This window comes from Lepisosteus oculatus, chromosome 9, assembly GCF_040954835.1.
Source record: "Lepisosteus oculatus isolate fLepOcu1 chromosome 9, fLepOcu1.hap2, whole genome shotgun sequence".
NCBI lineage: Eukaryota > Metazoa > Chordata > Actinopteri > Semionotiformes > Lepisosteidae > Lepisosteus > Lepisosteus oculatus.
The window spans coordinates 29,127,897-29,153,880 of record NC_090704.1 but is presented as its reverse complement, the minus strand read 5'-3'; the positions used below and the strand labels follow the sequence as shown (position 1 = coordinate 29,153,880).

General features: G+C 39.5%; 1 protein-coding gene across 3 annotated transcripts in view; it reads left to right on the top strand.

The window, feature by feature from the left end:
- Positions 1-25,984, top strand: part of osbpl9 (oxysterol binding protein-like 9) — a 66,653-nt gene that overhangs the window by 3,305 nt on the left and 37,364 nt on the right. For 2 of the 3 annotated variants that reach the window (XM_006635049.3, XM_006635048.3), the window contains exons 2-4: positions 2,819-2,869; positions 8,825-8,903; positions 20,278-20,354. In XM_006635049.3, coding sequence (XP_006635112.1) covers positions 2,819-2,869; positions 8,825-8,903; positions 20,278-20,354 — 207 coding nt within the window. Of the gene's footprint in view, positions 1-2,818; positions 2,870-8,824; positions 8,904-20,277; positions 20,355-23,142; positions 23,373-25,984 lie in introns of those variants that run through there. The other variant, XM_015356542.2, reaches the window with a different exon arrangement.

The following is a 25,984-nucleotide window of genomic DNA, read 5'->3' as shown; positions in this document are numbered from 1 at the left end:
CAAGCAGCTTCAACTTGTCATCCATAACATGCTGGCTTCCTCTCACCCTTCATTTCAGAGCTGTAGGTGAGAAGAACAGTGAGCTGATGGCTACCTGTTATAACATTACTTAACATGAAGCATCTAATAAGCCAGCCTAACCCTGCAGTGGATTCCTAGTCTGCTTTCCACTCAGAAACCAGGATATGCTCACAACTGATGAGCCCCTAGGCTTGAGTGTGTACTTAGTGATATATTTAATCCTTATCAACCAGGAAACACACTCGGTATATAGTAAGCGTTACATACAGTCTACTTCAAACAGAAAAACTGTTTGTTTGCAGCTCAGTTTGAGTCCATAGTCCAGACATCGAAAGTCGGATCTGGTGCTGAATGACTCTGGTCTCTTTCCAGAGTTCCACAGTCTCTTGTCTCAATCACTTGTCTTGAGACAGCCTGGGTCTCCTGAGGGGTCTGAAATGTGAAACATTGTGAATAGGGAGCATTTCCAAGATGTGCTTTGTTCCGTCCTTTCAAGCAGAAGCAGAAATTCATTAACAGGTGGTGATTTCATCTTTGAGTGGTGAGATAAATGGAAAGTTTTTTTTTTCAAGTTAAAAGAAAAGATCATTTCATAAGACAGTTGAACCTTTTTTATTTTTTACAGACGGTTATTCTGAATACTTCTATATTAGATAATATTTAATGCAGGATCCAAGTGAGTAAATTTCAAAAAAGTGAAAACATTCTCAGCTCATTTCCTATAACAACATGGCGGTTCAAGCTACACTTGTGGGTTCCCTGGAGGAACCTGAGTTATAATTAGTGCTAAGTAACTCTGTGTTCGGTTTTCACCAGGCACATGATACCAACAAACCATCTGTTTATGGTTTGTCATAAGACTTATAAGATCAAGATCAAACAATCCCAGAAGTGTAGTGATTATCATCACAAACAATGTGGCAACTGCAAATATGGAAACAGTATATACTGAAACTTTTACCTGACTCCTACGATCAGTCCAGATAATAGGTGAAGTGTAATATTTCCACTTGGAATCTTAATGGATTTCATCTGTGAACATCCATTTGCACATGGTTAATTGATGTCTGTAAGATAACTGTATAACCGTTTATCCAAATGGTTTTGTGTCATCGAGTATTTCACTGATGAAATGAGAGGCCTTTTCAGAACATGCTGGAGTTATATACTGTAGGTCCTGTTCCAGTTTCTAGCTGCCATTGAAAGCAAGGAAGGAAGGGACATAGCATTTTTGGGACAGATAACAAAGACTTTTCACTTAGTTATAAAATAGCAGAGGGAAATGTTTTACTCCAGGCTAACATTCCAGTCTCTATTAAAATCTTTTAACAACTTGTTACTGTCTACTTGACCACTGCTTGACTGCCATTAAAGGCATATCAGTGATCAGGAGTTTTTTATTTTTAAAGCAGCTATATTTAGATCCATTATAGAAAGACATTGGGCATGTTTTGAGAGGCCTGTGATAAGACTGAGTGCTTTTTTATTTTTCCCCCATCAGGATGTCCCACTTTGTTCCATTTGTGCACAAGGTACTTGAAGTTATATGCTGAATTCAAACAGCCATGTTGTGAAGACTGTGCACTGTGATGCACATCTAAATGCAGTCAAGAAGAACACAGTCGGTGCTCCCACAGTGTGTGCCTAGGACAGCTGGCATAAGGGGAAGAGCAGGGTCCAGGAAGCTGAACAGATGTTATTGTCCATGGGAATATACTCATAACAACACTTAACATCATAACATAACATCACTGAGCGGAGCAGTGGCTCTGTGGCTAAGGATCTGCGCCTGTGGCTGGAAGGTTGCCGGTTCAAATCCCGCAGCCGGCAGAGGAATCCTACTCCGTTGGGCCCCTGAGCAAGGCCCTTAACCCCAACTGTTCCAGGGGCGCTGTACAATGGCCGACCCTGCGCTCTGACCCCAATCTTCTCTCCCTGTCTGCGTGTCTGTGTCTCATGGAGAGCAAGCTGGGGTATGCGAAAAGACGAATTCCTAATGCAAGCAATTGTATAGGGCTAATAAAGTGATGTTATGTTATACTCCCCGTAGTTTAGTTTGTATGTGGTTCACATTTCATAGGTCATATGTCCGTCACTTTTGAATAGGCCAGCTAGCTGTCCATCATTCTGTTTGTGACACATTTATGTTCTGCACAGCAGCCAGTGTGTTAACACCGGTTGCCTCACTTGTGAACTGTGCAGGACTCATCTCTCGAGCAGAACCTTCTGTGCCCTCCATGGAGATAAGTGACCATGGTCATGCTCTTCTGGTGCAGCCGTGATGCATCTGACAGCCCCTGGCGGGAGAGGTAGTGCAGTCTCTCCCTGACATCGCTGCAATCCTGCAGGTGTGCAAAAAGTCCAAAGAATCCTTGTTTCCCGGACCATACTAGAGAGAACGCTGACTGACTGACCCCAGCCCTACCCTAAGCTGCGCTCTGCTTGTTTTGTCCCACATATGCAATTTTGGTCATTCACCTTTAATGACATGGGCCAGGAATGCAGTCACCAGTGAGCACCTGTCCTGATTGATCTGCCTGCGAGTCCCATATAGTTTAGTGAACCATGTTTTAAGGCTGCTTTTTGTCTGGGTTCTGTGAAGTTATTTCTCTGCGGCAGTAAAAGCAATGCGGTGCATGCGTTAGTGTGTTGTAATGGAGAAGTGTAGGGTAGGATGCCAAACAAGGAACCGGCACTGTGTTGAAACGCCAAGTTCTGCTTCCAATCCCACAGAATGGTGCAGAAAAAAATGGTAGCTCTTTTAAAGCTGTTAATAGTCTTTTCTTCATTTTTGCAGTCAAAGGACAAGATGATGCGTGGTTCCAGAAGAGGATGTGTGCGACTGCGGGTGAGTTTTCTTCATCTCTCACCAGGGCAGGGATAAGCCTTAAACTCTTCTTATGTCTAACCGTTTTAGAGGTCTTGCATCATTTCAGAAGTGATTCCACCCTTTCCCAGAAGCACACCTTTTTGGGTCTCTGTACTCTCCCACCACTTGCCAGTAAGCTCTAGTCATATGAATTGCAATTGCATTCACCCCTTTTAGACTTTGTTTCTGGGTTCTGAACACTTTTCAGTGTTTTTCATTTTTAATTGAAATTACTTTTAAGCCCGCCACATTTGGTATTGCCAGTTTTGTTTTTCTTTTTCACGACTCGGCAAACCCTGAGACCACACACGGGGGGAGCATGTGGAAAGTGTAGGCGGACTTCTCCAATCTGCCCACCTTTGAGCCACTCGTCTCTTAACATGACACAGGCAGCAGAGTCCCATATCGGAGGTCCAGCGCTGATTGGAGGAGGATCATGTCCCTCACCGACAGCACCATGTGTCTTTAAGCACCCTGGGGGCAGCAGGGGGCGCTGTGCTGCTGAGAGCCAAGAGAGCCCTGGTCAGCGAATCCTGCCAATCCCACCTTGATGCTCAGCCAATCGTGCGTCACCTGAAGGGGACCCCTGGTCACTGTCGGCTAGTGACGTGTCCAAGCACTTCTCCGTGTTAAAGTGGCTAATTTGGCAATGTGTTTCAGCCACAAAGTCAGGTTTCTCAACATTGTATGAGAGGAAATGCATCAGTGTCAGTGTTACACTGACATCAATCTTGGCAGACATACAGGTTATGAGAAACAGACTTTATTTAACTCCTTCAGATTATACCCATTTCTACAATGTGGCAGAAAGATAGAACACAGAACCACTTTTGGCCTAAAGGGTGAATTGAGTCCCATCAAGAATGTGTTTTTGGGCAGTTTCCACTTTAAACTTGCACCACCCTTACAGACAAGCCTCATGTTTGCTTCTAGCTGCTCTTTATCTAAACGGTAAGCTTTTGAGGAGGAAAACAAGAAATGAGTCTGTAGGGCTACAAATTGGATCCTCAAAACAGCTACACCTGGTATACTAGCAAAACGGCATCTAAAATAGTTATTCAAATTTGTACGAATTGTTATGAGTTACTTGAAAAATTAGATTAAAAGCATTCCAAAACGGGTAAATTAAGATGTAACACGGGTAATTATAAAGAAATCTTTTTATCATAACTGGTCATGAAAATCACTTGTGGTTTTTACCACTCATTGTAATAGTTGAGGACTTTTCACATTTAGCACTTAAGGTTTAGCTCCCATCAATAAGAAAAGTTTCCTCGGACTTCTAAATTTATCAGCTGATCTGTATTCGGTAACCCCATGATATGGTTCAAGAAGTTTCAGAATTGTGACAGTAGGGGGTGGTGTTTACACATTAATGGATATCTGAAAACCGTACATTTTTTGTGTATCGCTTATGTCTGTTGTGAGTCCCTATATGCTCATCTCAAACAGTCCGCATATGCCATTAGATTAATTTATTAATTTATGGCAGGTTTCGTATAGATTGGTTGGCTTAAAGTGACATGAATGAATATTTTGGAAATTTACAAAATCTAAGTCCCGCTAAAGTATAGCCGTAAAAGATAGGTTTTATCTATTTAAATTTGATCTTATTTAAATTTGATCTTATTTAAATTTCTCATCATCTCTTAAGCATTTAATAAGTACTGCTGTGTACTACTCCATAATGTGTAACTGAGGTATGCTACAACCTGAGTGTTACTTTGAAAACAATATCTGCTGAGGGATTTAAAAATGAAAGAGCGATTTAGATGTAAAATGGTAACTGTTGAGTCTTTTACATCTAAATGAGGAGGACACCTGTTGTTTTGGCGTAATGATCCACAGACAAATTCAAAACCATTAAACATAGAATGGAGGGGAAGAGAGCCCTTATAAAATCCTGCAGCAGCCTACATGAGAAGTAACCCCCAAAACAGACAGGAAAAAATAAAATATCAATGGACAAGTTAATGATGTGCTCATACAGGATAAACAACAAGAATATGAGCAACAAAATGCATGAGATGGAAACGTCTGCGTTGGCAAGCATGATTGCAACTGGGGTCAGGGAAGCATGGCTAGCTCAACACATGCTGATAAATACATTATTTGTGGACAAAGCAAAGCTGGAAGACAAGGAAGTGCAGCATGACATTTAGAAAAGGGTTTTCAGGCACAGTAACATAACATAGAGGAATGTTGGTTAGACTTCTAAAAACATTCAATAGATACAGTGTTAGGGGTGTGATACAGACCACCACATTCAGATATCCTAATTGAACACTGTGTAATGAAATTAACTTGGTTTTCCTCCCTTAGGATGGGAGCTCAATATGAATTTGACGTATATTTCGAAAGACTGCAGGCAAAGTCCACGATTTCAGAAAAGCAGACTGAAGGAATGGGACAGAGCCTAAGAGAAGTTGAATGGGAATTGGTGGGAAATAGGTGGCAAAAGGTTAAAGACCTTCCTGAAGCACAAATGGGTTTACCCTGAGTGGTAGAACACAGTGATCCAAATGGTTGAATCAATCCGATGGGGAAGAAACGAAGGGATGGACTGAAAGGAACATAATGACTTGTAAAGGCAGGTACAAAAGAATATCGGAGAGGCCAAGGGACCAATTGAAAGGAATATTCCAGTGGAGGCTAGATTAATAATAAAGAAGTTGTTCAGTACTACGACAGTGGGGGAAAAAGAAACACAAAGAATGAAGTAAAATGTATGAGGGATAATAATGGAAAAGTTCAAGAGGGGCGAGAGAAATGGCTGATAGAAGAGTTACAGGTGTTGGAAGCACTTCAGATCAACAAATCTCCAGGGCCTAATGGTATTCTGCCATTTGTACTTAAGGCAGGGAGATGCTATTCATAGGCCATTAAAACAACTCGGAAGAAGCAACAGCAGTAATGGGCACCCTCGTAGCATGCAATATGGTATATTTAGATTTTCAGAAGGCTTTTGCAGACAGTAAGCATTCAGTGCAAATGCTTGGATTGAGACCTGGTTAATGGATATAAACCAGAGAGTACAGGTAAGGAATGAGGCTCCCTTTGGCAGTGTACTTATAGTACTGCAGTGCTCTTCTTGATACATAGCTATAATCTCAATTCTGGTTAATAACCTATTGCTGACAATGCTAAAAAGGAGGATTAACAAACTCTGTAGAAGCAGATGAAGAAATTTTAAAACCGTGTAAAATACAAATTGGGAAATGCCGAGCTTGAACCAGCTACTTATTAAAAATCTTAGCTGCGTATGTCAACACATCTTTTGCATTATTTATATATGCTAGGGTGAGAGGCATTTACTGATTACAAATGTGAAGAAATATAGTTAAAATATCATTTTAAATCAAGGAGTTTTGAATATTGCTGCTCTTGAATCAGTCCAAAGGAGAGAAAGTGGACACAGTCCTAGGATTAGGTCTTAAATAGAGAAGACTGCAGAAGTACATGGATCAAATATTGAAAATTCCCAAAGTTAACACTATGGACCTCTTCTAGAAAATTCATTTAAAATGGAAAACAGGCACTTCTTTACCCGAAGGGATGTAGGAGTATGTAACAAGCCGATACTGGTACTTTGGCTTCTTTTGAAGAATTAGATCCTGTGATCCTTTGTCTTTTAGTAACCAAATAGGTCATACGATGAGTTGAATGGCATTTTCTCTTTTAAAACTCTACTTGTATTCTTAAATTATTTCATATTATAAAATGTTGGAGTGAAAACCTTACCTTTTAAATCATCCCGGTACACAAAAATCCTCAAAGGATCTGCCAAATCACATAGCACAGAGAGGGCTGTACCCTGCAGATTTCACCATCAGCTTTGACACATTCACTTTTTTCCACATTCAGTTCACTTCATCAGACAAACTGTTACATTTGAAAGCAGAACTCCAATATGTTGTGTTCCAAAATATAGCACCATATGGTACTCTTATCTCCTTGTCACCCGCAGTAATGAAATATTTACTGATGGCAAGTGGGTGTTACTTTCTTGGCAGGACAGTATTCTTTGTGATGACAGAATGTCAGACCTTTGTGATGTGAGATTTACAACTTTTCAAAATCCTCACAAGCATTGACAAAGCCAGTCTAACAGACTTCATAGTAACTGTGAAGTACAGACCAGAGGACACATGCAAACTAGGTAGAAGTATGTTTAAATATAAAAAACTGGAGGAACTTGCCACAAAAGAGTATGGAACAAGCTCTCTAGCCATGTTCCCTGTAGCTGATACTCTGGCTTCTTTGACTAATTGGCTAGCTAAGAGTATGGAACAAGCTTCGCAGATATGTTGTTGAAGCTGATAGTCAACCTTTTTCAAAAAAGAGCTGGGTGCGATCTATGGATCAATAAGCTACTAATTACCAAGCATGCTGGTGGAGGTGAATCTCTTCTTGTGTTTCAACCATTTTTATTAAATGTTTATAGAGCTGGCAGAAGTCATTTCACGTTTTCAATCATAAAACCTATAGCAAAAACGCAGAACTCCACCAGAAGAAGCTACATATGTTCTACTGTGTGTTTCTGAGATTGTTTTACAGAAACATTTTAACAGACTCGCTTTAGGGTTTTCATTGACAAGGATTACTGGATTGAACCTGATTCACAGTATTTTTAGGCAAGATATACTATATCATGTAAAGCATAAAGTATTTCTTCACCATAGCTTTGTTTTTAAAGTTTTTCCTTCTCCTTAAGCCATGATGCCTGTAACCTCGTTCTTTTGATGTTCTTGAAGTTCTGAAATCTGTGTTGCTGTGAAAAGTGCAGTCAGATACTCAGTGCGCTTGTCATTCCAGTCATGGTCAGTGTAATGCCACACGTCCAGAAGCCAGATGGGAGCAGATTCTCTGCTTTGTTGCTGACGCATGGTTTACTTCAGCACAGGTTGTTCCTGAATGATGGTAATCAAACTGAGGAGCAGTCATTCAGCCAACCTGGAAAAAAAAGATGAAATTTGATTGCAGTAGTTGTGACTCAAAATAAAAAAGGATGTACTGTGATATTGAACTTCAGGGCAGTGTGAGATTTATGTTTTCTGTTGTGGCTGGTTTTGTTTTTTTTAATTGAACCTAGTTCTCTATTTAAATGGAGTCATTTGAAATGACTATCACTTCATATGTATGGGTTTCACTCAACCTGTTCCTTTTGAAAGTGTTCTAGTGTATCCACTTTTCAGATCTGTTTACTATCTAATTTACCTTCCCTAGCAGTTGGTTAAATCTGTTCAGAAAGGAGACTTTTTAATTCTACAGACTGTCTTATATAAGATTATATTTTACACAATCAAGTGTGTATGTATAGCATTGTTTTAAAAGTTTACAGAATTAGATGTTTATCTGTATTCATTGGCAGCTCATATTAGGAAGCTACTAAGCAGTATGGGAAGGTTCTTCCGCCTTTTTTAGGGTGGGGACAGAGTACTCGCTTATTGTATGTGTGTGAGGGAGGTAAATTGCAATGAAGTAAATTCCTGAAAATTAAGAGGCACCTACTTGTGCAGAAGTGCATTTTTATGGATTCTTAGTGACTGCCAGTGTTTCTTGCTTATCATTTCCCTCTGTGTGCACAGTAATGTTGTCCATTCTGTTTGAGAGACTAATTTAGCTACATTAAGAATATGTAAAGGATACTGAATTGTTCTTCCAGCCATGAAAAATGCATACTACACTAATCATTTTAACAATGTAAAAATGTGATGTTTAAAAAAAAAAAACAGAGTCTGGACTTCCTAGTTATATGGCCCTGCGGTATTTTTTTTTTCAGCTGCTGGTTTGTGTGCAAACGCCTCCCTCTCTCTCTGCCTAGACACCCCCCCTCACTTCTCCTCCCCTGGCTTGTGTGTGCGTGCATGAGCCAGAGAGAGAGAGCCGGTGACGTCTCCTTCAGCCTGACTGGCCCTCTCTTTTGTTTCCCAGGGAGCTGTGATTGGTATTGACGACGAGGACGACAGCACTTTCACCATCACCGTGGACCAGAAGACGTTCCATTTTCAAGGTGAGCTGCGCGCTCGCCTCCTCCCCATCGCTTGACAGTCAGACCGTCCGCGCCCGTCGGTCAGGCTCGTCTTCAGTCTGCCTGCCGTTCACGTGAGCTCTCAGTCTGTCTCTCTCCTTTTCCCTCGCTCGGCGTTTTTTTTAAAAGAAGGATTATTGTGTCAGCTCCGAACATATGCAGCGCTGTGCACTCCCAGCATTGTAAATTCCCTGCTCTAGAGGGAAATCCTAATATCGCATCTTTCAGCGACTAAGGAAACGCATAGGAGAGAATAACTGCAAGCTGCGGACGGGGCTGTTTTCTGGTTGGTCTCTCTTTGGGGGGCGCCTGCGTGTCTGTGGACAAACGTACACGAGTCGTGCCGCTCCAAGCTTCTTCCACCTTCAGTGTGGTACAGGACCTTCTGTGGCGACAGGACAGCCCCCTCGCCCACCTGCCCCAGTCTGCTGCCCCTGCCCCGCGGGACTGGCAGCAGCGAAGCGATGCACCCAGGACCGTTTCCCAGGTCTTTCATCTCCACCTCCCTCTTGTCAAGCCATCCTCATCCTATCATCCACCTCACTGCCACCTTGTCGTTAAGTGGCCATTCACCTCTATGCCATCTCCCATTGCTATGTTCCGACATTGTATGCTGTGGCTCTACAGTAGGAAGGGTAAGGTCAGAGGAATGTGGCGCTTTTGATGTTTAACTCTTCAAGAATGGCTAAAGGCATGCTTTTCCCCACCTATGTCCTAAATGCTAAGTTATTTGGTATAAGGACCCTCGGTAGCCTTAGAGTGGCTGAGTGCTTGGCTGCTTTAAATTATTCTCAATTCCGGTATAACTGTGGTAGGTCACTGCAGGATAGTGTTTTGCTGGTCGTTGGCAGTTATTGATTGGAATGAGATGTTGGATGAAACAGCATGTCTCTCTAGTTGAAAGCTCACTCTGCTCGCATATTTGTAGACTCTGTTATTTTTAATTCATTTTTTTTTCTGTAGGTGGTGGCTCGTTATGCTGGGTCGGATTTCAGTCAGTTAGAAAAGAGAGAAGTGTATGTCGTTTTTTTTTAAAAAGAATTAACTTTCAGTGCCGTCTCTGAACTGATCTTCAGTGCGTAAATAATTGGCTCATGTCATGACCCTTTTCTTTTCTGACACCTCTGTTGTGAAGCACCATTGTCTCACTGCTTCCTCTAAAAACACCACCACAAAATCTGAAGTACGAAGGATTAGTGAAAATGGATTACCCTCTATAATTTGCCCCACATCTTTTTCTGTGTGTATATATACTTGATTTCTTTCTCTATATATTAACTATATATGTATCAACTTTTTGAAACTATTTTGACAGTGTTATATGGGGATTCCTCTAGCAGAGTAATAAGTTCACTTAAGGCTGCATGAAAAAAGCAATTGAAAAAGGCATAAATAGCAAAATGTAGCAGAAGAGTTATTTTTAATGAAAGCGTATTGCATTAAGTTTAAATACCCCAGATTCATGTTGAGCTTTGTTAAGGTTAAATATTGAACAAAAGGTAAAACAATTTTATGATGCTGCTACACTTAAAGAAATAACAGCCTTGGTATCCTTTAAATTATAACATAAAGTTTCAATATAATTAACAAAAGACCTTAATATTGAGATACTACAGATAGTGTGATACCGGCAGTGTCAGTAGTCACCTGGAAGGTATACAATGTTTTTGTTTCCAAAGGACTGTTGCATCACATTCCAGTCTTTAGCTGTATGGGCCTTGGAAATGGCTTTGTCATTCTATTCAATTCACGCTTGACTGTAAATGATTTTTCTATGCTGGTACCCAGAACTAAGGAGTCAAGGTTGTTAAAAAGTTTAAATGACTGTCAACACCTGTGGTGTACAGCTCCAGTCCTGGGCTTATTCAGGTTTTGATTCAGCTTGACTACTTGGCTCCGGAATCCAGGGTTTTTGTTATGTTTTTGTACTTACAAATAGCTCTTGAACTGTGAGAATAATTATACTCAATCCAAATGAGACTTAAGTGGACCAGTTAATGCCTTCATAACAGCTGTGGGAGATTTCTGATACAAATGTATTCCTATCTAGTCCCCTTCCGATCTAGGAGTTCCAGAGTGCTTAAGAAAAAACAAAACAAGACATGAGCAAGAGCAAATCCTGTTCTTGATATGTAAAAAAGTGCATCTAAAAGGATGAGATTAAAAAAAACATCCAACTCGTGTTTTATTCCAGACTCGTAGGATCAGAGTTTGGGATCCTCTGATCTAGTTGGCTTAAAAAATTTAATAAACCACTTTAAGGCCTTTCAGATGTCTTTAGCTGTGGATGATTGGAGGACTGCAAGCATAAAGACTGAAGCCCTTCACAGGTTTTGTACCCTGTAAAAGCAGTAATTGTCTCAAGCACTGCATAGTTTATGCTGAACTTTTTTATACTGGCTAGCCTTATGTGGCCAACAACTTGTTGGTTTTGAATAAATGAAAGTCCATAAATCCAGGGCCCCTAAAGTGTTTATCCAATAAAGTCCTTTGCCTGGAATTCATAAGGAAGTCTTCAAGGAGCAGGGCAGTTTCCGCTATTGCTGTGCCAGACTTCAAGCAAAACTTCACAGCATCTTTGTATTTCTGTAATGCTCTGACATGTCGGAAAAAATATTTCTGTATATTCTACGTGATTATTAGTGATCCAACCAAATCTGAAAGCTCAAAGATGGTTACAGGAAGCAGTCTGTCTCTACAAACCTCTGAAGACCATTATTAAAACATCCTATCAGAAGCTTCTGATTTTTTTGGGGCAGGCAAGGCAAATGTCACACTTTTGTAGAGATGCAAACAGCATTTTGGTGCACAGCGTAAAGGATTTGTCCTCCTTGCCTCTGTCAGCATTGTAGTATTGAATAGATAAAAACGAATGCCAGAAATAAGACAGTTTCTCTTGCAGTAATAAGTTAGTTCATACCCGATTCATACCTGGGGTACTGTTTGATAAAACTTTGTGTTTCAATTTTATCCGAAGAGCATAGGTCATGCCTGCACAGCTTTACTTTAAGTGCCGTTCATAATTCATGAAGCCTGTATTTAGCAGAGCAGCTGAGGGCCAGAAAAAAACATTCCTCGCTCAGATAGGACCGTACACTGTAAAAGAAAATCTTAAATACTCTCCACCTAAAACTAGGCACAAATGGTTTAGGGTCAGTAGATGGCTGCATGGACATCAGTGCTAAGTTGAGGAAATTAGTTTGCCAGGTTCAGTGCTCCAGATTGCTGCAGTTTATGGCACTGAATCCAATCTATTCATCGTCAAACTGCCTTTCAGAATGCCTATGGACGGATCTGCAATGAATGTTCAGTTCACCACACTGGCAAAAATAAAATTGCACACCAGTAACCTTAAATTATTCCTTATCATTTTTTAGAAATGAGTGCCCTACACAAGAAAAGAGAGGACCGTTTCAAGGGTAATGTTAAGGTAGCCATTGAGTCAGGATTTATTTCTGGAATCAAAATGGGATTATAGGAGGATCCTTCCAGGGTTCAGAAGAGAAAATGGAAATATGTATTTGAGAACTGGCCTGCGGGTAAAAGGGGAGAGATGGCTCCTCAGGTAAATTGTGTACAGTAGTGTGTTGTGGATAAGAGCAAGGGTATCCAAAGCTCCAGTTCTGTTCACACGGATGTTGGGAAGCAGCAATACCACTTGTGGAAAAACTGTTTTCACCAGGAGTTTGCAAGGGGTTTGTTTGCATGTTAGTGGCTCCAAAAGGTCTTCAGCCCTGATTTAATTGAACTCACAATCACTATTAAATAGATCTAATCTATTTAATTAGATTAATCTATAATCTATTTGAGAGTTTGATTAAGTAATCGAGAGCTCAGTTGAAGGAAAAGCAGCAGACGGTGGGGTTGAGAGGACCAGGATGGGCATGGAAACAACTAGAGAGTGCTATTACCATTAAAGAAAGAGCCACTTAGAGGGTAACAGTCTGAGCTGAATTCTTCAATTGGTAGATACTGTGTAAGCAATCATCTTAACGTCTCTTAAAAGAGTATAACTAATCCATAACATTTCACTAACATCTGAATGGGCTGAAGTGCGAAATGACTTCTCATCTCAGCAGTTAGTCATAATAAGAAAGAATAAATATCTGGAAGGGAGAAGCTGGTGTCAGCTGTGGGGTTTGGAAAAGGTTTCATTTGTAAAAAAAACTAGTTTGCTTGACTGTTGGATTGGTGTTCCCCTTTTCAGATATTCAGTATCTGTTTACTTTTACTGTTTAGTGACTTAGAATTGTTTAGCTACAGAAGCTCAATTTTCTCATTATTTGTTGTCTGTGGCTGTGTTAAGTTTCATTCTTTCATTTTCTGCTTCTAATGGAAGCCATTTATGGACAAAAAACAGCTGCCAAAAAGCACCTTGATTTTCTCTCTTCCCTTTTTACTGTTCTTCAGAAATAAACTGTACATAAGACAGAATACATGTTCAGATATGGCGTGAAGAAGTTAATTATAATGTGGCATGAATAAGGATTACTGTTGCTGCTGTTTTTTTTAAAGGCAGGGCCTTAATAAAATTAATGTGACTTTACCCAGCAAAGCTGTGTCCTTTTAAGAAAGTGTAATTCCTATCACCCCCCAAGCCAAGCCAGTTAACATCAAACTTGAAGTCCTGAAGTCTTCACTTCATGTAACACTAAAGCATTACTGTTTGGTATGCAGAGTATATCTCCTGAATTTTCAGTTGAGAGGTTAAAGGTTTGATTTTGGTGTCAATAAGTAAGTGGGTGTCAAAAGTTAATACTGGACAGCCTAATTGTCCTCACAGTGAAGAGGATTAGTTAAAAAGAAGAGCGCTCACTTGTGCACAGTTCATGTTTAACTTGTCAGCTGAAAGGTACATATTTACTGCTTGTAAAAGACCAGTTAGTAATTTGACACCAACTCTAGACCAGGGTGGATTCATCTAAATGTAGTCCCTGTAGCAGACCAAAGACTCAGCAAAATCCCCTCTCTATTGCTGCATTCCACAGCAGTCATCCCAGACTGCTTCCTAAAAAGCCCAGCCACCACGCATGCCTTGAAAACCCCACTTACACACTGACACCTCTAATTAACCCTGTGAAAACTTGGCTTCTAAACCCTCCCCAGTAATATAATTATCTAATTGACTCCTAGGGAAACTATTTGCAAGTGACTGAGGCCTTTACAGGAGTCTGGTGGCAGGTTGACTGTTATTACAGTCCCCTCAAAGACGAGCCTGCAATATACTTCTCCAGCAGAAATCTGTAAACGTCAATTAAACCATTTACACTGCAGACATGATTGTTAGTGAGAACTGAGACGCATTCTTGTCTTAAATCCATAACTTACAGGAAAGTAGACGGTTTAAAAGAAAACACCAGAGCATAGGAAGTATAAATTACCCATCCATCTATTTTCTAAGAGCTTTATACTATACAGGGTCAGTGGGGAGCTTATCCCAGCAAGCAATGGGCGCAGATCAGGATACACCCTGGATGGGATGCCAATCCATTGTGAAGCGCACACACAGACATAAACACACTAAACACGAGGGCCGTTTTTCCCGGACGCCTGTTCACCTTCCAGCATGTCTTTGGACGGTGTGAGTAAAGCAGGGCACCCGGAGGAAACTCATGCGAATACAAGGAGAGCATCCCAGGTCTGGAATTGAACCCAATTGAACCCAGGGCCGCAGCACACTGAAGCAGCATTGCTAACTACTGTGCCACTGTTCCACCCGAAAGTATAAATATTGATTACTACTAATTAAAATCACTCTTTATTTGTAAGACTTGTGAAAAACTTCTTTGGTAAGCTGTGTTTCTGTCTGGTTCGAGGCAGTTGAATTAAGTTATTATCATGATTTTATGGACTGTTTTTGTACTATAGTTATACTAGATGCACTGATTGTATTAATGTTATATGTAAGTGGTTTTTGCTTCCAGTATTTTATAATGTTAATTAGAAACTGCTAATGTGTTCTTATTAGTTGTATAATTCAATATTTGCTATATTGAGAAAAACATGCTCTTCACTGTTTTCTAAAAACTTTAAAAATAAATTTGCTGAAGTGACTAATGATACTATTGAAATAACCTTTCTAACACAACCAAAATATATAATTTTAGAAAATTACTGAAAACTCCACTTACTTTAGAGTCCAAGGATAGTAAGGTAGCTGAAAATCCTTTGCTTCGAAACTTCCAGTGAATTAAGGAAGAAAATCAGTTGCTTCTAAAGCCCTTATTGCATGAGTTTTTAGGGGACAGCATTCTTCAACACTGAAACAGTAACACTCGGGGCTAGTGCAAATTATTCAACTGAGGGTAGATGACTTTTAAAAGGGATTATTACAAAGGAAAACATTGAGAGTAAAACTGTTCTGTACTACAACCAAGAAGAAGTGCTAATGTAATAAAAAGCTCAGTTCTGTCACATTGCTGTTTAGTGTTATAGCTTTATAGTTAAGGTGTGGTTTTATTTTGTCTGGTTTTAAGTAGATTTATACTAGATGCACCAACTGAATGTGCATTATCGGGATTCACAGATAAATTTTAAAGTGCCTTGAGATGCGTAATGGGAAAATATAAAGATGATGATGATGATTATTAAGATTGAGTCAAATTTCAACCTGTCTGGCAAATCACAAACCTGCTATCTGACAGTTGCAAACATACTGCCTGTGAAAGTGGATATTCACTGGGCAGACCCAAGCACTTCTAGCAAACTGAAAGTCATCTTCCACAACGAGACCATCTCATGATGGTGCCTTTTGTCATGACAGGTATTTCAAGTTATCTCCAGCGATGCACAAGTGGATTTCTGTTTAGATAACTTCCACAGTACTAAGAATAGTGCTGTTTCATACTGCAGATATTATGAAAAGGCAAAAATCAACTTTAATACCACTGGGTATAGAGTGCCAGAATCCACAAAAGAAACAGGGAGTGAAATTAGATTTGGATACAGTAAACCTTTGGTATAATGTACTAATAGGGGGGAAGATGTCCGATTAAATCATGAATGACATTTTTGCATTTTGGTGAGATTTCTAACATATTTGTCAAATTGTAGTGTACAGTACTGTACTGAAATTGTTTTACATTTACTGTATAAAGCGTGTTGTGTTGTATGCACCTTATTCAAACAATGTAAAACTGTAATGCAATCACTGACCGGTACATGTATTTTAACAATATTTTACAGTAAATGTATTTTACTACTCTTATACTTTCATTTTTTATTTTACTCAAGTTTTACAAGTTAATTGAACCTGTTCTCAAGGCTTGATACAGCTTTTATCGGGCAACAGGCTTGGTTATTTTGTCTGCTACAATGGGGAAAATCCAGTTTATCTGATTTTTAAGACAAAATTCCCCTTTGGAAATTTCTTTCATAAAATCATAAGTCCCTTAAACTGAGGGTTTACTGTATATGTAATGGTAGCAGACTTTAATTTTAAATGCAATCTGGTGTTTTGCTTGAACCATTCTCAGTCCAGTGTAATTCAGTCCTGATGAAGGGAGTAAAAGCTTTCTTAGAACTTAAAAGCTCTTTTTTCTCAGACTCAGGAGAATGCAGTTTTTGTGCTTTAATGACTAGAGTGCTGAGAACAGACCAGATAACATGATTTACCTTCTGTGAATAGGGAAACATTAAAGTGTAATTTAATTTTCTGAATACTCTCCTACTTTTAAATAGAAGGTATATGCCATCCATCCTTATTGGTGGGGAAAAAGGGACCTGTTACTCCTGATTTCTAAACTCTCCTTCCCTGCAAGGGCATTACACATCATAACTGCATCTGGACGGAGCAGACCAGGAAGCCTAGAGTTGACAGAGTTTGGTTTCCTGTCAATTTTAAAAGTCTCGAGTGCTAGTTACTCCAATAATAGCGCAAAGCAGATCCACTCAGTGCCCCTATGTGCAAGATAGTTCTGAAGCCTTCCATTGAAAAGGTTTGATTGTAAGAGGCGCAGTCTAGTCTGATTATTTGATATTGAGTGAATGTGATATTGAGTGAACAGTACTGTGTTATAACTGGTGTCGATTGAATGTAACACAGGCAGACATATGCCATACTTTGTGTTAAGACAAGTCACTTGCACATTGCTTTTCCCCACCACAAGTTGCTGAAGTTTGGGTGTCATCTCAGGCAGATCTTTGATTTACCTTGGGTTGTATGACATAGAGAACTCCAGACCCAGGGAGAGTCATGAATTCAGATCTCGGGTGGCATGAAGTTTGCGCACTTTTGAGAAACATGTTTCATTCAGATTCAGGTTGTCATTATAGATTAGAATTTGTTCCAAATTGACTGTTCAATAAAAGAGAAAAACAACTTTCTCTTTCTTTCAGTTCCCTTTGCAGCACATGACATATCAGAAATGTTTAGTGATTAGGGAACATCAGACCTGGATGTTTTATACACTATTTTTAACTGAGTCACTCTGTCCTCTCCCTTTGCAGTTTTAAAATGTTCTTTCAGGATGTAGTTGTTGAGCTATATGGCTCTTTCTTGCTGGAAGTAGTTTTACATGATCTATAGGGGCACTTAATGCCTTGAAAGCTTTGCACTTTTGCTGAGCTTTGACCTATCCATCATTCTGGGTTCAGCTGTATTTTGCATTTTAATCAGCTCGTTCTTCCTCTGGGTTAAATATTAATGTGCGCCAATGCAGTTCTTTGCTTGGCGCAATGAGGTGCACTATATATTTTGTTCCTTGGCCTGATTGTTTCAGCCTTTTCCCCCCCACTCTATTTCAGCTTTTAGAGACACTGCAGGTGGGCTTGTTTAGAGTGCAGGCAGCGTATTAATTGCATTAAAGAATGAACAAGCAAAGATCGTGTCGTGTGGAAAGAAACGCGTGGTTTTTCGGTACAGCAAAAAATGACATCATAATATATGTTAGGAGTAGTGTACTTTGTTAGCGCCTTAGCTTTTCTTTCAGTGTCAGTGGAAGACATTTAGATGGAAGATGTTTAAAAATGTAATGGTTCCATTTGTGAAAATTACAAAAAGCAACATCTCAAAATTTGAATAACTTTTTATCCTCGACATTCCAGCTTGTCAGTAAAAGATCAGTAATTTTCTTTCCGGGCTGTGATTTTTAAATACAGTGGTTTGAGTTAATAACACAGGAGCAGTTTGTTCATACTACACACTACTGTACTAGATTATTCTGCAGAAGGAATTAATACTCAGATGTAGTACAATATTTAAAGTAACCTTTACCATAACCCTTCTACATCCATTTATTTACCCTGCTTTTATTTGCCTTGCTCAGGCTTCACATCAGCATTGCATGTAAGACTGACAAGCTGTCTGCTCAGCCCTTGCAACAGGTTTGTGTGTGGTGTTTCTGCTGATACGCAGCTCTGGGTTTTACAACAGAAGCTTCCAGCAAGCAGCCCAGCTGTGTCTCAGCATGAGCAGGGAGGCTATGCAGAGCTGTGCTGGTCTGTGTGGCGTTTGTGTACAGTATGTGTTGGCGTGGTGTCGGGTGTTCCAGGGGGAGGATGATAACGATAATGTAGAAAAGGAGGTCTGGCAACAGCGGATTCCAGAAAAATCCCCATGACTCAGGATTTCCATTTAAAGGAAATGCTGGAGCTCAATGAGGGATGCTTATGAGCAGATCGTCACATCTGAAAATTGAAGAGTCAAATTTGAAACTTTGGAATGGAAACACCAACATCTCTTAGCTCTCAAGGCACACAGGAGGACATTCCTGACACCAAGGAACCCATTAATTTACTAAACTGATCAAAACGCACATGTCTGTTGTAACTGATAATTCAAGAGTCACCTATAAAACATGCTGGATTGTAGCTGTCCAGGATAGGGTTTGACCCCCCTGAACTAGAGTATTCATAATTTTTAACAGATCCTGGAAAAATCGCATATTGTTGGAGAATAATAATCAAACAACAGAAGGAACATACCATCAGTTTTCCCATATCAGGTAGTCGTACATGGATATTCTGTTAGGCATGTAAAATGATGACTGTCTTTCTGCTGAAACTCATCTTAATTAAACAAAGACGTTTGGATAACAGATTATTTAGCCTACCTACTGTAGGTGCAAAGATCTCATTAGTTGTTTTTTTAAAGAACAAGTAAAGGTTTCTTCGAGGAAGGCTTCACAGCCGAAACGTTTTTTCCTTCTCTTTTCAGCATGGAATAAATCTTTACTTGTTCCTTTGCAGCCTACGCATGCTGACGCAGCTGCCTACTTGAACTTTTTTTGAAAGAATTCAAGATACTGGCTTTAACGACCTGACTGGGCTGCTGATTCCATGTTCCCTAAATTGTTTGTGTAAAGAAGTGCTTTCCGTTCTCATTTTTAAATGCTTTTCCCTTTACCAACTTTTGTCCCCTCTTGGTTTGTCTATTACTCTTGATCCTGAAGAAGTCTCCTCTGTCAACTTTGGCAATACCTTGGACAATTTTGAAAACTTGAATCAAGTAAGAAGAATCGTGTTCTTCTGTATTCAAAACTAAAAAGGTTTAGTTCTTTTAGCCTGTCAGTGTAAAGAATCCCTTTACATTTGGGAAAATATCTGATTGCTCTCCTCTGGAAGAGAAATTCTGTTAATTGATATTTCTAGAACAGAAATATATTTTTATAGCATAATTACAAAAAAGGCTCAGTATTCTAAATGAGATTATTATCTTATTAATGCGTTGTACAACTTTAGTAGTACGTTTTTGCACTTTTCCATATTAAATGTCTACCAAGTGTTGCCCTAAGGTGGGGACTGCTCAGAGATCCCTAGCGATAAACGTTTTTGAACGGGATGAGAGAAATCCAGGGATTATTACAGCCAAAACAATTTACTTTCAAAGAAAGATGTAGCCAGAAATGAAAGGTCATTTAAAGTCACTGTAAGGACGTTCAGGTACACAGAACCAAGATTCGCAAGACAACAGAAGACCCAATATGCCTTAATTAGTGTGTCAAAATGAGATCTGTGTTACTGGCATGCGATAGATTCCTCTTCACACACAAGCTCTTCACCACCCCTGACTCTCACCCAATCTTTTTAATGTGTAGTGACATTTTTAATCAGGTGCGTAGCCATAGGTTTCACTGGACATAGCACAGTTTTGCTTCCTGTGACACAAATACGAATCTGCAGAAGTGGTGAAACAAAGTGCTGTGAAAGAACATATCAGTTCCAGTGTAACCCTCGTTTACAAAACACCAGTTTTGGCCATTGCACTGTGAAAAAGGATATTGCAAATAAGCTGTAACCAGTTGAGTAAGATGTTCTGAATGGGCTTCTCTAATTCGTTCTTTAAACTAAACAGTGTATTTTTTCCTATATGGCTTCTGATCTGGCTGGGTTGTGTTTGTTTTTTCTTTCTTTCTAGCCCGTGATGCAGACGAGAGGGAAAAGTGGATTCATGCCTTAGAGGGCACTATTCTGCGGCACACGCTCCAACTGAGGGTAAAGAATTTCATCTCCTACCTTCCAGGCTTAATGTCTTTATAGTGCTGCTTTTAATGGATTTTACAGTGCATTACCTGTTTTGCACACTAGTGGAAATGAAGAGGAAATGCATTTAAGGCTGAGAACTGAAGGGTTTCCATCTAGGTTTAGGAGCCTAAAAAGTGATATCTGGACGTGTTCTTAAGATGGAGTTGAGTTACTTCAGGAAATGTATAATGAAATCCTCAGATCAGTTAGCTACTAGCAGCTAAACATAGAAGATGATACCACTGTCCTCTTCGTATTCTTTATGTTTGAAGAATTTGGTTACTCTTGCTCATATGTTAATTTGTGTAATGCTGGGAAAGGATATGTGTTTGTGCAGTTTTTCAGGAAGGAGAAAACAAAACTCGGTGAAATGCATGTCTTGTTGAACACAGGAGGAAAGCAAAAAAAGAAAATGAGACCCAGTTTTAAAATCTGATGGTCCCGAGTTGTTTATTTAAATAAAGAAAACAGAAGCATATTGTTATAAAGGATCACATTTTATGTATTAGTATTTTACCATTAGGAAAGGGTAGTAAACGTAAGCAGAAAGTGTTTTATGAGTGTGGTCTGTGGAGTGTGCCAATTAACTCTGTACCATTTTTCTCGCTTGGGGTCTCTATGATGGCTTGGTTAAACTGCCCTAAGCACCTGGGTTGTAAAATAGCTGACTGGGGACCTCCACTCACAGACAAAAGTGTATTTTTAAAATTATTTCAAAAATGCTTAATGACATTACAAATTCCTATCTCCTTAAATTCTGTAGGGATTTGTTTGCCCTTAATATACAACCTTCATCTAGAAAAGTCGCTTTTCCATAGCTCATTCTGGCTGAGCTGTGACGCCGAATGTAATCTACAGTGTGCTTCACTTATGGCTTCATTGGTGCGATACATTCAACATCATCTCTCTCCCAGGTCCAAAACCTCTGCTGTATGTGATATTAATATCACACCATGAAGAAAATGTAAAAAGACAAAATAAAACCGGACACCAAGAAAGGTCATAGTATAGAAATATAGCATGATTTAAAAATAGATTGAGGTCTTGGGAGGATTCATTGCATTGTTGCGGGGATAAGCATCAGAAGGCCTAATGATCCATAAAGTGTCTTTAAACTACGTAAGGAACCAGAATTGGCAGACTGTAAATCAGAAGATAGAGTCTGGCAGCGGAACAAGTCTTTGAGATTGATGGAGCTAGACCGCTTAGTTTCTGCCAAAAGCGAGATCTCTCCCATAATTCACAGGTTCCCAATGCTGAGGTGACAAGACAGGGAATCAAGCAAGTAGGTGTATTAAAAGCTAAAAAAAAGTTTTTTTACTTTGGAATCTCATGTCAGCATCTGAAAGTTCCTGTTTTTCAGAAGGCTTTCAGGATTTGTGCTCCTGAAAACCTTCCGAGAAAGAACTGATTGATAGATTTGTTTTCAGGGTAGCTAAACATTTGAATCTAATCGATTATCAAGACAAGATCATTCACAGACGAGGTTAAACAGCTGACAAAGAAAGACAGCAGAAAAGGCAAATGGTAAAGGCAAAGAAATGCAGTATCACTGCCCAGCTAAACTGCATTTTGCTTGTTACTTTTAATCCCCAATTTTCTCAACAGAGAACTGTTTTGTTCTTAAGTGCCACAGAAATTGTTTTCTGTACAGTTTCCTTCCTATCTGCATTACAAAACTTGTGTGAGAAAGATTTGCAGTTTAGGAGTGTACCAATAAATACCTCTTGCCTCTTTCAGATATGGTTCTTAATCATTTAGTATTTGGTGCCTTCTTATTAATGTTATAATGCTTAGGTCTCAGAATCATAGAGGAAAGTCTGTGGTTTTAAGAAATGTTCCTTCAGCATAGAAATGGCAGCTTCACATTCTGTCAAAAATTTGTTGGCCAATTATTTTAAAGATATTTCTTACATTATGTGAGATATGTTATTTTCATATCTCTGTGTATCTCACATATCTCTATGTCAGAGCACATTTCCAAGAGACGATAAAGATTATACAGTTAAAGAGAAATATAATCCAACCATCTTTCAGATAGAGGGCCAGGGCAGGAGTTTTCAGCTGCTATTTTATGTACCTTAAAGATAAATCGGATTGTTTTCTTTTTGTTAGTGCTGAATTTGCTTGTGCCAAATAGCTCTTAACCCTCTTTTAGCAAGTTTAATTAGTGGAAATATTTTGTTACGAATGTGCCTCTCATTCTTTCTTGGAACTTGCACAGATCTGAGAAGTGTGAGAAGTTTAAAAGGGGTTGCTGTAAATTTTTTTCTTATTATGAACATTTTCATTCTGCGCTGAGTCACTGTGTGCAGATAGAACAGCCCAGCCCCTTGTTTGTCTCATAGGAGGACAGGGTTAGGAGTTCATCACAGAATATTGAGAATAGGAGGAAGTGAGTCAGAATGTGAGTGAGTTGTTTAATGATTTGCTAACAAGAAGGCATTTGATGATGGCACACCGATTCCTTTTAACTGTGCGATTACATTCCTTACTTGATTATGCAGAAGGTGTTTATTCACTGATCTGCTTGCTAATTCTGTTGCATGTATAAGCAAGCCCTCTTTCTCTGTCTCTCTTTCATTCTGCACAACTGTGAGTACATGTATCTATCAGAAAATCCACTACATGAGGTGGGGAAAGCATGTGACCAAAAGCAAATCAGAGCAGAGCTTGCTTTAGCTGTTACTCATCTGTCTGGCCTCCTTATCCAATGAGAGCAGTTGTTGATGTGTGTCACTTTCTGAGGGCAATGCTTTTCTTTTTTTAAGGAAGTGTCCGCTTCTTCTCGGGCAGGGTCCTGGATTACAGTTTTCTGTGTGTGGATTTTTCTTTAAATTTCTCCGTGTACAGATTGCAAATGATTGGATTAGTCGTAATCTGTCGAGAAAGGAAAAATTGTGCTTTGCTGTTGGGACAGAAGGGAAACACGATTCTAATCAGGCCTGCAATGCCTGCTGAGGCATGTCACTGAAAGATTTGTGTGTTGTAAGTACTATATTACTGGAAATATTAAAGAGACAGGGCTGTCGTTCTGGTGTGTGTGGGGACCAATGTAGGAAGCAGGGGTAAGATTGAAGTTATTAGATTTTATTTAGACTGGGGTAGCAGGGAGAGCTAGAACAACTGTAAGGGACAGGCTTTATAGATGAGATTGGGACATTTGCTGACGCTGCATGCTTGTATGTTGTGGGTTTATCAGCTGATTTGCTGAGGCGGAAATATTGCATGGAGAGGGAAAATGCCTGTATTAAAACAGGCCAAGGGCCTAGAACAGGTTCTGGTACTTAAACTCTTCGGCCGTTTTCAAGGCTGTGTGAGTTGGGTGTGGTGTAATGTGTTGGGTGGGGGGGGGTTAGAGTACTTTAGACCTTTTTAAAACAAGTACATTTTCAAACCAGTAGCGTCTCAGGTTTCCTGCCATGTCTCCAGTTTATCTTCTTTCTCCATTTTATTGCAAAATCATTTTCTAGACAATGCGAGAGGCTGTTATTGTCTTTTTATGAAAAGGGTTTTTCAGATACTTGATTTCTCATACCTAATGTGTGTGTGTTTATAAGCATATAGAGAAGATATGAAATAAGAGAACTATGCAGTATGGGAACAGGAGTCAGTTTTTAACGTGTCATGTTCAAACTGATATCCTAGCTTTCTTCAAGAAATGGGTAAGGTGTTCAAAGCAGTCAGCTCATGATAAATGGGTTAAATGGACCGAATGACCTCCTCTCACTTGTAACTTTTCTATATTCTTATTTTCTAATGGCTTTCTGTTGAGCAGCCATGAACAATCCTGCTAAATGCAGTGGATGGATGATCACTTGATTCCTTTACTAAAGTCTGAAGGAAGTCAGTATTACCCAGCTGCAGCTGGAGGAGTGCCTTCAGCTTTGTGACATCCTGTTCAGGGCTTTGTTTGCTGGTTTAGTTTGTAAAATAATCATTGTAAAATATTTAGAAATAAGTTTGAGAAAAGAAAAAACTCATACCCTGCAGTATAGAAAATTCTCGTTCTGTTGTAGCGAGGAAAGCTGAAGGTTCTACCAGAGACCTTCATCAGTGCTTCTTTTTTCTCTGTTAAGATTTTTTGCTTTGCTTTGTGAACTGTAAATGGCACACATTGTGGTGGTTTTGTAATTCTTGAAAATGCTTATGGTCTTGAATGCCATCCGTTGCCAGCTTTGAGTTAATAACTTAGAAAGCATTTGCTGTTGTTAAGTTTTTTTTGTGTGTTTATAATTTAAAAGCATGCACACATCCCTGCTATTACAGCAAATTACTTAAATAGCTCAGGTTAAGAACGAAGCTTAATTGTGTTGGTTAGCAGAAAAGCACACTGTGGTGGAAGATTACACGTATAATGGATGGGACAACGGCGTAGTTTTATCATTACTGCCTTGCAGTTGCTGGGGCCCCAGGTTCAATTCCAGACCTGGGCTGCTGTGTTCTCCCCATGGAGTTTGCAGGTGCTCCGGTTTCCTCCCACAGTCCGAAGACATACGGACATAGGTTAATTGGCTTCTGGGAAAACTGGCCCTGGTGTGAGTGTGTGTATGTCTGTGTCTGTCTGTCCTGCAATTGATGGGTGTCCCGGTTGCACCCTGCCTTGTGCCTGTGGCCACCGGGACCCTGAGATTGGACTAAGCAGCTAAAATGGATGGATTAATAAATTTGCACAGACTGGAAGAAAAAGACAGACTAGGGACTTCCCTTTTCCAAAGTGGGTAGGCATGACCTGTAGTGCTAATTTTATAATAGACAATTTCAGAATCGTGCATCTCAGTCATTCTGGCATGGAAATGGAAAATCAAAGTTAATGGTATGGCAAATCAACATATAAAAACCCTCTTAGGAAGCAGAAGTTTTATGCATTAGCGCTAATTATAGCACTTAGTTTTCTTGAAAACAAACTTCAGAACCTCTTTTTTTCGGCACTGTGCTATAGTTGTTGGCATGTGGGGAAGTTTTCCAAAAACTCAGAAACAAGAAATAATGTGAGATACCGTTTCTTGTTTTAACTGTTAGGCTCTGTTCTGTAATTAGAGGTAGTCTTGCTGATGTGAGCTTAAAAATTATAAAGAATGAGCTTGAAAATTATAGTTAACCATTTAAAATGTTTTCGTTATAACCTTCCTTCAGTTGCACTATACAGAGCCCGCTTAACTTCATTCTTTTTCATTTCGGAATGAGTGAGATCTGTAGTCTTGGTATTATTATCATTGGGCATAAGAACATTAGAAATTTTCACAAATGAGAGGAGGTCATTTGGCCCATCTGGCACGTTTGGTAGTTAATGCCTTATTGATCTGAGGATCTGGTCCAGCTGTTTTGTGAGGGACGCCAAGGTATCAGCTTCAACCACCTTGCACCTTTCTACAAGTCTACAAGTGGAATGATTATTGGGAGAAAAAAAGCACTTGGAAGGTAGAAAAGCTTTAGAAGATTTTGAATCTTTGCTAGATTTCCTGTTTGATACCCAAAGAGGAAAATCCATAAAGGTCTGCAGCCTGATAGTATTCAAATTTTATTCCTGCCGTTGGTTTAGTCCAATATATATTGTATTGAAAATCTTATAAATGTTTAGGATTGAGTACTTAGGAAAG